Here is a 13,897-nt window from a genome sequence, read left to right on the forward strand (position 1 = left end):
ACACTCCAGCTGACCACCGAAGAATTAGCATTTCATCAGTTTCTAGTTGCCTAGAGTAGGTGTTATACATCGTCCAGCATTCGGAGCTATAGGAGGAGTGTGGGTATGACAATTGTTTAGTAGACAAAGAACAAAATATATGAAATTAAAACAAAATTGAATTGTAGATGACGAAATATTTAGTAAAAGGTGCTTGTTTCTTAAAACAATGGTGAATAATTTGTAATTGATTGATTTATCAAAACTGTTGTGAAATCAATTGAGTAACTTACCAAAGTATTCCCATGGATCATGGTTACTGATATTTGTATCAAATATGCCATCTTTTTTATTATTTTATTTTTAGGTCTTCAAAGCTGTTCTTCTCTTGAGAAAGAATTACCAATATTGAGTTATACATACTACACACATATGTATGTAAAAGTAATATAATGTATTTTCTTTTCTGTACGTGTTATCAGTGTCATTAGATAAAGTACCTACTTAAGTAACTAACCGTCACAACGGGTTTCGCAGGGGTAGACAGAATATAACTCCACACCAATCTGTCTATGCAAAAAAAATTCTTCTCTTCCACATTCATGAATCTCCGCATACATATCCGCTCATTATTCCGACTCCTGATTCGACCACTTTCAAGTATTTGTAATACTTGATCATGCCGTTTTTCTCGGTCTTACACTGCATCAGTACGCCACCGGCTGCGTGAGGGTCACACGTGTGTCCATGATCATTCGAAAAAATATGTTAATTGGAATAAGTTTTTTTTTTTAAATATATATTTTTAGAAAATACAATTTTCATTTTTTTTACTTTTTACTTTTCAATAACTCTTTTCATTTCAAAACTATATATTCATTCCGAAGAAAAACTTAATTTTTCAATACAAAAACGTTTTTTTAAGCAAAAATTATATTGCGGTAAATGTTACCTGGATTTAAAAAAATAAGTTGCGGACTATCGATGCTCCCGCCTGAAATGAAATTAACATATAAAAAGCAAAAATGATATTTATTTCTGTAAAATCCCAAATTGATTTTTTATTCAAGGAAACCAAGGTACCCATCATTTAAAAAAAAATAATTTTTTCATGGTATTGTGTGAACGTCTTTATCATGTAAATGGAGAGTTTAGTGTAGTTACATTAACAGGAAAGTTCTTAAGGCAATCCGTTTGATAGATGATGATTCGTAGTTTCGCTAAAGATTGCAATAAATCATAATAAATTATGTTCTTTATGATATCGATTTCATTCTCACGACGGTTGTTAAATTTTAAGCATTATAACCACGTTTAAGTAGTGCCTTGACCAAGCAGATGAACTCATAATAAGTGATCTTTCAAATTTCCTTATCCGTCTGCAAATCATCATAATGACCCAATTAATTTATTACATTGCAGTAACGCTAAACGCAGCCAATAACCTTTGGATTATATTATAATTACATTACGTGGTATAACGTACATCGGTGTTTAGAATCTGGCAATAAAAGTACGCTCGATTGTGAAAGTAATGTAACTTGATTTAGGGTTATTAAATGCTTCTTTTACAATGCGATATACCATAGATAAATACGTTTTTTATTACTAAATTACAACATGGCAATAAATTTATCTATGGACTTTATAAATATCACTTTAAGTAACTGTTAAAAAATGCAAACGTTATAATAACATAATATTGCAAATATAATATTAATAACGTTTTTCCTTTCCCGCTAAAAAGTCTTATTTGTCAATTTGAGGAATATCGTTTTGAAACATTGTTAGCTTGTACGAGTATGTCAATTAGGTACTTATTTAAGATTTAGTTAAGTACTTTTGACCACTTGTTTTGTAATGCAGAAATTAATAAACCTTTTAATAAAAGCGGTTATTGTTTTTTTGTATTGAAAAATATTGATAAGTCATTGATTTTTTTACATTTCTGAAGGAGTTTTCCGATTTCGAAATCTTTTCCTCATTGCAATACTAGAAATGTTAATCTAGTAATTATATATATCGTAGTCATACAGGAGTAAGTGGCCAAGTGCATTTTTTACAAAAACTTGATCCTTGAGTATTTGATATCTTAGTAGCTTAAAAAAGATAAGCTTTAAAATATATATATATATATATATATATATATATATATATATATATATATATATATATATATATATATATATATATATATATATATATATATATATATATTAACGTATATTTTTTTTCACCTGATTATTTTATTCACAACGTTTTTGGATGTATCAAAATCCTTGTTGCCAAATCTGGGTTTCTTCTGTTTTTATCGGCGGAGCATTTTTATTAATTAAAAAATAAAAGGAATACATTTCTTTGCACATATTTCATAGGTACGATCCAAACTCACTAACTTTATTTTAAACTTCATTCCATGAATCTAGTAACGTTGCTGGTCACTACCAAGAAGCAAATTCTTCTTTTCATATTTTATAAAATGACAAAAACATTGATCGTGTTTTTTTCCTATTTTTACAGCAACATAGATCATTTATATTTTAAAGTTCTCATGCTTTGATCCGTGTATTTGCAGAATAATCAACTCGTTTATATTTATTTTCAACATTTACCATGACCGATTAGCGCTGTAGTCATTCGGATATAAAATTAATGATTTAGCCGAAAGAAGCTGATTTTCTTTTCATATCGGAATTTCGAGGCTTGGTCGCTTTCTCGAGAAATTCTAGTTGCGTCACACATCCATAATATAACATCTACTGATATTATATAACACCCACTTGTCACAGTTTGCGATTTATATAATAGCTTTATTACTCCGTGTTGTCCTAGATACCTGGTAAGATTTAAATAAATAATTATTTATTGGTTATAGAACCTTGAAACAGACATTGTCGTGTTCACCATAATATAAACAATGGGTATTTACAGGGCTTATCATAGGCTGATTAAGTGATCACTTTACATAACATTCACCGATTGACGCTTGTAAATACCCAGACTCCCATATTTCTAAATAGAGAAACCAAGATTTGTGAAAAAGTATTTGGACGCTGTAAATACCACTATTTCTTAAAATTATATTGTATTCTATTATGTTGTGACACGTGTTTTGACGCATTCCGCATCATTTTCAAACACCGTACAAAAAAGATATGCATAATAAAATGAGAAAACAACTCCTGGGTCCTTCGTTTACGCACAACATTCACCGAACACTTTTTCGGCATATTTTTGTACGGTTTTTACCTTTTTATGGTAAAAAAACATCACATAGCGTATTTCTTTAGATGTTTGACTGATTTTCAAATTAATATAGCGTTTTGCACGAGCGACGAATTAGAATACTATTTCAATAAAAATGGAAGGTAAAAAACCTTTAAGGCACATGTTCGTTTGAGACAAACGCATATGACGATTGTAAATCCCCAGACTTCCATATTCTTCTTCATCTATTGAGATGTAAAAAAAATCCTAATTGGAAAAAATCCAGATTTGTTGACAAGTATTTGGATACACTCAAAATGTTGTAAACCTATAAAAGAATTACTTCTAATTTAAAAATAATAAAGAAATACTACAGTTAAATTTAAGAGGTAATTCTGTTACATCTTCTATTTATTTCCTTAGTCAAACAGGTTTGAGGTTTTTTCGAAGTCAATTCGCTTCTCATGACCATAAGGTGCATCTTACCCACACAAATAAGATGATTCACATAACTTACGTATCGAAGATTGGAGAGTGGCCACTTCAAGGACTCATCTTTCACATATTTGGGATATACGTCACTATATTTAAGCCATCTTCTTTGAGTTTTTTTTCCGTGGATATTTTATTACATTTGATTTCGACGAAAACTTGTCGGTGATCTTGAAAATGGATAAAACTTTCGATACACCTTGGATACGGTCATCTAATTGAAACAGGTCAGATGGCTTGGATAAAAATGCCTTGCATGGAATGAACTAAAAGTGTTTATTTACATATTTAGGCACGTATTTATACACGCAAACATTTATATAATTATGAAATTAATATTTGAATTGCTACTTCTGTCAAAATAGCCTTACACGTACCATATATATATATATATATATATAATATATATATATATATATATATAATATATATATATATATATATATATATATATATATATATATATATATATATATATATATATATATATATATATATATATATATATATATATATATATATATATATATATATATATATATATATTATATATATATATATATATATATATATATATATATATATATATATATATATATATATATATATATATATATATATATATATATATATATATATATATATATATATATATATATATATATATATATATATATATATATATATATATATATATATATATATATATATATATATATATATATATATATATATATATATATATATATATATATATATATATATATATATATACACATACCACATATGCGTAATTTTTTCATTAAAAATCGTACTTTTAATCGTAGCACAACTATATGTATATTTATAAATATATTCTTATTTCAATCTTATTACGAAGAAAAAATCCTTTAACCACTCTTATTAATTCCTCTCCTCTCCTTTTCCTTCCTGCATATTCCATTTTATACTTTACCCTTACCCTTTTACTCCCACTCTCTCTCTCTCACACACACAGATACACACACACACACACACACACACACCCACCCACCCTCTCTTATATATATTTTTATCTCTTATTGTACAACTAATTATAACATAAATGTGGAATTGTTTACTTGGCTTTATTATCGTTAATTTAACCATTTTTTTAGATTTTTTTTTAATGTAACGCTGTATACTTCCCGAACAAATAAATAAATAAATGCATATGGAAATATTGATGCAATCATCAATGAATCAAACAGGAAAAGAAGAAGAGGCTATACCTTTATTACGCATTTTGTTACAAAGAATAGACACGCAAGTAGAGCAGCGATCTTGGCCGTTATTGGAGTGTGAAAAGAGTGCGTGGGTGTGGAAGAATTCAGGAATTGTATAGAGGTGACGAAATATACAAATACACGTTTCAGCAACAGAACAAACGCCGAAGGTCGCGTGAAAATAATTGGGAAATTCTAACCAAAACGAATGGTTAAAGAAATGCATCACATATTAAGGCGCCCGCAACCCGTAAATTATTTTTATTAAACCTAGGTAACATTTACTTTTTTTCATAAAAATACCGTTATTGTATTGAAAAATAAGTTCTCTTTGAAACAAATAAATAGTTTTGAAAAGAAAAGAGTTATTGAAAGGTAAGGAATAGAAAAAGTGCTTTGTTTGTCTTTGTGTATTTGCGAGCACACCCTTAAATAATAAAAAAAAAACGTTTATATTTATTATTTTTTTGTCAAAATTTAAAAAAATTATATAGTATCTACCTTTATGTAGATCTCAAGAATTTGACATTTATTTCAAGTATCTCATTTTTAAAAATTTTGAGTGTGAGACCTTACATTTTATTACATATACATATTTAATATTAAAGATATATTTTAAACCTGCTTATATTCAACACACTTTAAAAATGAAAAAAGCTTACTTTACTCAACCGCACATATAGCCAAAAAGTGTCAATTAAAGGATATATATCCAAAATTCGAGTAGTGTGGTTGTTACCTATGGGTAGAATGGTGAATATTACACTGTATAAAGTGATCACTTAAACCAGCCTCTTACTTATTCTTTTTCATCTACACTGAGATGTTGAAAATGTGAAAATTACTCCTTACCTAGATTTGTAAACGAGGATTTGGACACACTCCAAAAATATTGTAAAACATTTTTTTGTTAAGGAAAAAATTATAAACGATTGTCTTTCAACAAAAGAACACATTGTGTGGTTATTATGTATGTTAATGATATAAAAAATCTTGTATTCAAGCATGTAAACATGTGAAGGTGTATAAATAAATATATTAAGATAAGGAGATCCCCAGGATACATTATTCAGGGCCGAAGTTGTGTGCTGACATGTTTTTTAATCGAGGCTCGTTGATTCTCAGATTGAGAAAATTATATAAACCAAGGGTGGCCAACGCGCGGCCCGCGGTCATGTATAAAGAATATATTTTTAAACCAGTGATATGTTTGTGATACACGGTTTGATACATCAACAAAATTTATGCGCTCAAGTATTATCTATGAGCCAAGTAATGCACGTTGTTATAAACAGTGAACAGTATCCGTTCGGACGCTCTTCAGCATCGCCAATCTCGAAAAATCTCGAAAGCCAGTTAAAGTGTGCAACTTCAACAACTTCAACCTACCTAACCTAACCTAACCTAACCTAACCTAACCTAACCTAACCACTCTTATTAATTCCTCTCCTCTCCTTTTCCTTCCTGCATATTCCATTTTATACTTTACCCTTACCCTTTTACTCCCACTCTCTCTCTCTCACACACACAGATACACACACACACACACACACACACACCCACCCACCCTCTCTTATATATATTTTTATCTCTTATTGTACAACTAATTATAACATAAATGTGGAATTGTTTACTTGGCTTTATTATCGTTAATTTAACCATTTTTTTAGATTTTTTTTAATGTAACGCTGTATACTTCCCGAACAAATAAATAAATAAATGCATATGGAAATATTGATGCAATCATCAATGAATCAAACAGGAAAAGAAGAAGAGGCTATACCTTTATTACGCATTTTGTTACAAAGAATAGACACGCAAGTAGAGCAGCGATCTTGGCCGTTATTGGAGTGTGAAAAGAGTGCGTGGGTGTGGAAGAATTCAGGAATTGTATAGAGGTGACGAAATATACAAATACACGTTTCAGCAACAGAACAAACGCCGAAGGTCGCGTGAAAATAATTGGGAAATTCTAACCAAAACGAATGGTTAAAGAAATGCATCACATATTAAGGCGCCCGCAACCCGTAAATTATTTTTATTAAACCTAGGTAACATTTACTTTTTTTCATAAAAATACCGTTATTGTATTGAAAAATAAGTTCTCTTTGAAACAAATAAATAGTTTTGAAAAGAAAAGAGTTATTGAAAGGTAAGGAATAGAAAAAGTGCTTTGTTTGTCTTTGTGTATTTGCGAGCACACCCTTAAATAATAAAAAAAAAAACGTTTATATTTATTATTTTTTTGTCAAAATTTAAAAAAATTATATAGTATCTACCTTTATGTAGATCTCAAGAATTTGACATTTATTTCAAGTATCTCATTTTTAAAAATTTTGAGTGTGAGACCTTACATTTTATTACATATACATATTTAATATTAAAGATATATTTTAAACCTGCTTATATTCAACACACTTTAAAAATGAAAAAAGCTTACTTTACTCAACCGCACATATAGCCAAAAAGTGTCAATTAAAGGATATATATCCAAAATTCGAGTAGTGTGGTTGTTACCTATGGGTAGAATGGTGAATATTACACTGTATAAAGTGATCACTTAAACCAGCCTCTTACTTATTCTTTTTCATCTACACTGAGATGTTGAAAATGTGAAAATTACTCCTTACCTAGATTTGTAAACGAGGATTTGGACACACTCCAAAAATATTGTAAAACATTTTTTTGTTAAGGAAAAAATTATAAACGATTGTCTTTCAACAAAAGAACACATTGTGTGGTTATTATGTATGTTAATGATATAAAAAATCTTGTATTCAAGCATGTAAACATGTGAAGGTGTATAAATAAATATATTAAGATAAGGAGATCCCCAGGATACATTATTCAGGGCCGAAGTTGTGTGCTGACATGTTTTTTAATCGAGGCTCGTTGATTCTCAGATTGAGAAAATTATATAAACCAAGGGTGGCCAACGCGCGGCCCGCGGTCATGTATAAAGAATATATTTTTAAACCAGTGATATGTTTGTGATACACGGTTTGATACATCAACAAAATTTATGCGCTCAAGTATTATCTATGAGCCAAGTAATGCACGTTGTTATAAACAGTGAACAGTATCCGTTCGGACGCTCTTCAGCATCGCCAATCTCGAAAAATCTCGAAAGCCAGTTAAAGTGTGCAACTTCAACAACTGAAATAGATTTAGAAAAATTAACTAAGTGAAAAGATACTCAAATCTCGCACTGAGTGGCCATTGATAAATTGGTTTTATTTAAAATAAAATTGTATTTTATTTATTGTTTTGGCATTAACTTTGTGGTAAGACATGTTACAATGATTAAAGAAAACACTTGTTTTTTACCACTTGAGTTTTATTATAGACTACACGTTTCAGAAGTTAAAATTCCATCATTCAGGTCTGTATAATAACTATTATACATAATAATATAATAATAATGTCTGTATAATAGTTATTATACAGACCTGAATGATGGAAGTTTAACTTCTGAAACGTGTAGTGTACTAACAACTGATAATAAAACTCAAGTGGTAAAAAAATGTGTTTTCTTTAATCATTGTAAAATAAAATTGTTTCATTTCAGTGTACTAATTAATAATTTTGACTGTCAAAAATTTTCAAAATGTTCATTACTTTACAAATACATTTTTTTTGTTGTTTCAATGTGTGTTTTCTTCTCACATCTGGTCGTAGTAATGTTTTTTTCTTTACAATTACCCTGATTGTACTTTCTGATTACCTTTCCATTCAAATTATTTATAATACTAACAAAAAATCAATAAGTATGAAATTCGTTGTTATAAAAAAATCTAATGTCTGTATGCGGCCCTTGGGAAAATTTTAGGGCATCGACGAGGTCCGGGGTGCAATCTGGATTGCCCAGGCCTGATATAAACAGACAATGTTATTAGTCATGAGATCAAAAAACTCATGTGTACTTGGTGAAATGCATTTTCGCATGCCGATGAAGACATTGCATTGCAAACGGATGCAAACTGATCTGAGAAAAAATCTGATGGGATTTTGAATACCTTTTTTGAGTTTCTTAATGTTAGCGAAATTTAACGTAGTTTCTTGCTTATATTCATAAGATTGATGCATTTTTTACGAATGTATGTATGTATATTTATAACAAATAAAAAAAAATCTGTAAACAACATGACTAACCTTGAAAAATATGCCGAGATAATATCTTTTCTCTCCCAACTTCAGAAGAGGCATGGTCCAGCGGTTTATACCAAGATTTCCTTCATCTTCACAGTGCGGACAATCTGCTGAAAAAAAAAAACAAATTAAATAAAGAAATTTCCCATATTTTGCCTTGCATTGCTTTTAACATAAAGTAATGGGTAGAATAGTGAATGTTACACAATGTTTAAATTCTACAATGAAGCAAGTAAAAGACGGATGCTTAGAGTTCTATATTCTAAACTGACTAACTAACTAACCATCATGCTGCTTAGCAGAAATAATAAAACGCCACACCAGTCTATATTTGCAAACAATCTTCGCCTTTTCTTTATTTTTTACAGCATTGGCAAAACGTGATTTTTCATATCAATGGCAGTGCCATCTGTTGAACTTAACTGCAATACACGCAATACTTGCTCATAGCGAACAGCGTGCTTTTTGACAGCTGCTGTAACTTTTTACAGCATTTTCAATGTTTTGGATTGGATTTTTTTTCCATACATTTGTAATATTTTTATCCTTTCGCAAATATTGTGAAATTAAACAGGTTAAAATCTGCGGTTTCTATTTTCTTTATTTTTCCATTTAATCAGACAGAGCCACAGAAATGCGTGGCCTGTTACAGCTAGTCAATAATGAAAATGAAAATACGATTTAGGACCAAATTGTTTTTTTTTTTTAAATATTTATTATTTAAAAGCATTATTAACTTCGTGGTATGGTTATATAACACTCTCCTTATCATTCATCGTTCACTTTGTATAATAATACCCCTTAAAAACTCTACGTCATGACTACCTCTTTCGGAATAATCCTTCCCTCATCAGGTAAATATTCATGTTATAGATTTTTTGTGATAGCTATTTCGCCGTTCGCGGCCATTATCAAACTATATGGACAAAAACAGATATGTGCGTTCGAGAGCACTTTTTTTTATAAAGTCAAATATATTGATTGATTTTCTGCAATCACTTTTGTCAATTTGATCATTACGCATAGCCAATTTTAAAGCCTTGATTCTTTTATTTCAATCATTCCTTGTTTGAAGGTGTCATTGTAAAGGACACCGCCTTAATTTGCATGTCTGTGTATGAAAAAAATGCGAAATTTATTACTTGATTCTCTATTGCACAAAAGATTTTTCAGTGATTGACATTTTTATTGATTAAGATACAGAATAATTAGTTTTGTATCTATATACACGACAGTGTGGGTTGTAAAATTAGCGCTGTTCCAAGTGTGAACATTTGCGATTAATAAAATCATATGTAAGAACGTGGAACGACGAATGCAAAATAAATTTGGGTAAGTAATGAGGTGCTTTTGAGTGACCAGGAATTCCAAACGGAGGAAATAAGCCAATTAGACGCGGGTAAAAAAATAAATTATAATAACTCAGGTGATTAGAAGGACATAGGTTCAAAGATTTATTCAAATAATTGATAGAGTTTATTTTTAAATTGATGTTTCCGCGTTTGAGTGAACGGTTCTCAAAATGTATAAAATAAAACAACTTTGTTTTAACCACTTTTTATTGGTACACTTTTTCCAACCGGTTTCCACAAGAACCTTGTAATCATTAGGGTTTATGTACTAATTCTAAAACATTGAAATACTCATAGTTTTAAGTTGTTTTATTTTATAAAGTTTATAAAATGTGCCACAATGTATCTGCGAAAAACATTCAAGAAATGGTTCTCAAAATGTTTCATTTTTGAACGTTGATTTTATTTTCATATAAAAATAATATATGTAACTACCAAGTACCCTACCCCAGACGTTATATATGTTTTAATTCACAAAATTTTTGGGTGTATCCACATTATTGTTCACTTAGGAGTTATTTTTTATACATTGACATCTCAACATAGATGAAGAAGAAAATATTGAGACTAAAATAATCTGGTCAAATTATAAGCTACATTAAACTTAAAAATCATATTTTCAGGCGTTTTCCAGTATGTAAAATTATCCGCTTAGGATCCTGCATACACCTAAACAAAAGGGTTTCTGATAACATAGATGGCTCTAGTGAACTAACTTAAAAGGCGTCATGAGTTTAATGATACATGTAGAAGTTCAAACAATCAAGAGGAGTGTTGTTGTTAATCATGGATAGAATTGGTCAATGTTACATGTGTGTAAAGTGATCACTTAACCATGCCTATGGCGGTCGTTAGTCTTGTAAATACCCAGACATCCATATCTTTCTTCATCTATGTTAAGATGTCAAAAAAGCGTGTGTCTTTATTTTTTACCGATCTTTTATGTTCGTATAAAATATTAAGTTCTCAAAAAACATATTGTATATTTTTTACATGTTTTTAGTAAACGTTTTTGGTAAAATGTGAGTTAATATTACTGCCGTAAATTTTACGATTACCTGTATTAAGGTACGTTGAAACATGTCCCGTGGTCTAGGGTCAAAGACTCCAATAAGACAGAAATACAATATTTTTAATGTAAAGGGAATATTCGTAAACATAGAATTCATTCGCTGGATGACCACCGAAGAGGTCACATATCTGTATACGACCGACTTTTTTTTCAAATAATGTATATTGGATATTTTTGGAATAAATAAAGAAAACGTATTTTTATATTTTTTTTTAACTTCTTACCTTTCAATAACTCTTTTCTTTTTAAAAAAACATATAATTATTTCGATTTTGGTAACGGTATTTTAAGAAAATCAATTACTTAAATTATATCTGGATTTAAAGAAAATTAACCCTTGATAACTAAACTATATTTGCAGATATAATGCCATTTGTGGATCGCACAATATTGACATATGTAGTAGCTGTGCGGAATAGTGATTTATTGTTGAATGTCTCTTACATTCATCCCTAATAAACCAAGCTTAAGTGCCATGGAACCAGTTCCTATTTATTAATAAATACTTTTGATTAACAACATTTTGAGTGTGTCCAAATACTTGTTCACGAAATCTGGATTATCTCCAATTACGGGAGAAATTTTCATATTATCTTTTGACATCTCATCAAAGATTAATGTAAATGCCCAGACTTCCATATTTTTCTTCATCTTTGATGAGATGTCAAAAAACAATACTTTTGATTAAGTTTCACATTTTTAATTGCGTAGTCCGCCAGACGAATATTTGGTTATAAAGGGTTAAGTTGCGACTTAACGAATACTAGGCCTTAAGAAACAAACGAAAGATTTTAATTCATATCTTTATTTGAACTTCACATTCCAATGTATCGGGTCAGATGTTAAATATTTAAATTATCACGCAATCTCTTTGGGCAGGAAAGATTACAAGTTTAGTAGGTAAGTTGTTGTATTTCAGAAAATACCTGTCTAATTGAGTATAGACTGACAGTAACATAGACAGAATGAAGTATGAAGTTATTGTATCGGCTTAAGACGAGGCCTATTCGGGCCAATGTCAGCGGGTTTGATAATGACGATTCAATATTACGTATGGCAAGGTGTAAGCGGTGAAAATTGGTGTAATCATGTATTAGTATCACTGTGTGAATGGAAAACTAGCGAAAACTAAAATTAATAGAAATTTTGTTGATTATCGCTCACTCCTTTCAAGAACGTCATAAATCAAAAAACTAGATTTTTCAGGAGAACGTTTTTCTGTTAATACCCAGACTTCCATATTCTTTTTCATCTATGTTGAGATTGTGTTCAAAATAATTTTACACTAACACTATCCTTATCATTCATCATTCATTTTGTGTAATAGTACTTTAAATATGATAAGGATAAGATTTATGATAAGAAGAGTGTTATATGATCATACCACAAAGTTAACGATGCTTTTAATACACCAAATATATTTTACACTAGTTGGACTCGTGCGTCTCGTATAATATTTGATACTTGTTTAAAATCGTGAGGATATGAATGGGCTACTGAAAAAATAACTAAAACAACATGTTACTAGAACAAATTTAAAATAAAACAACTTCCTAATAGAATAGTGTGGGAAAATAAGAGAAATTTTACAATTTGAAATTTTTCAGTTTTAGCATAAGTAATTAGTATATAATGCCATTCAAGTGAAGTACGGAGAATTCAGTAATCATGGTTTTGTAGCGCTTTTCATTGACCGTAACATTCTGGCCGGCATTATATTAAAAAATATGGGCCAATAATTTCACCTGCCCATAAAGCACACTAAACAATATCTTTTAGTGTATATAAAGGCGTCTCGACAAAGGTTTCTGGGTTTTCTCCACTCCAAATTCAGCAATTCTTATAGACATAGCCATTTAATAAAAAAATTGCTTTATTGGTGAACAATAAAAATAAAATAAAATATTACAATATTACATATATTTTTTTTAGCCCTTATCCACACCCCAATGGTGCATAGGGCACTGTGTCATATTAACGCAGTGTTATCTTGATCGTTTTTTACACATGAAGGAAAGGTGATCAGCCCTCCGCTTCAGGTACCAGTCCATGGTAATATTGAATAAATATTACAGTGAAAAAATCACTAATATTTATTTTACCCCCCTTGGGAATCGAACCCGGGACCTCCAGAACGGTAGCCGAGCGTGCTTACACTACGGAAGCGGATAATAAATTAATTTCATTATAGAAAAGTGTGGAAAAATTAGAGAAATTCACTATAATATTTTTCTGTTTCAGCATATGTAATTAGTATAATGAATGATGATGCAAGTCCGGATACTGCACACGAGTAATGAATAGACTTTACTGCCATATGTACATATGCTATGCTATTTTGTAGGTTGCGAAGATCAAAGCCGAATCATCTCAATGGAAGAGAAAGGAAGTAGGTAATAATA

General features: G+C 29.9%; 1 protein-coding gene across 5 annotated transcripts in view; it reads right to left on the reverse strand.

Moving 5' to 3' along the window:
- tfc (Brevican core protein triforce) overlaps window positions 1–13,897 on the reverse strand; it is a 158,003-nt gene that overhangs the window by 16,388 nt on the left and 127,718 nt on the right. For 3 of the 5 annotated variants that reach the window (XM_088267821.1, XM_088267825.1, XM_088267826.1), the window contains one exon: window positions 9,075–9,178. In XM_088267821.1, the coding sequence (XP_088123947.1) occupies window positions 9,075–9,178 (104 nt within the window). Of the gene's footprint in view, window positions 1–9,074; window positions 9,182–13,897 lie in introns of all 5 variants that reach the window. The other 2 variants (XM_088267822.1, XM_088267824.1) reach the window with 1 other exon arrangement.

The sequence above is a fragment of the Brachycentrus maculatus genome, unplaced genomic scaffold (assembly GCF_059751285.1).
Source record: "Brachycentrus maculatus isolate JH-2025_06_01 unplaced genomic scaffold, ASM5975128v1 h1tg000306l, whole genome shotgun sequence".
NCBI lineage: Eukaryota > Metazoa > Arthropoda > Insecta > Trichoptera > Brachycentridae > Brachycentrus > Brachycentrus maculatus.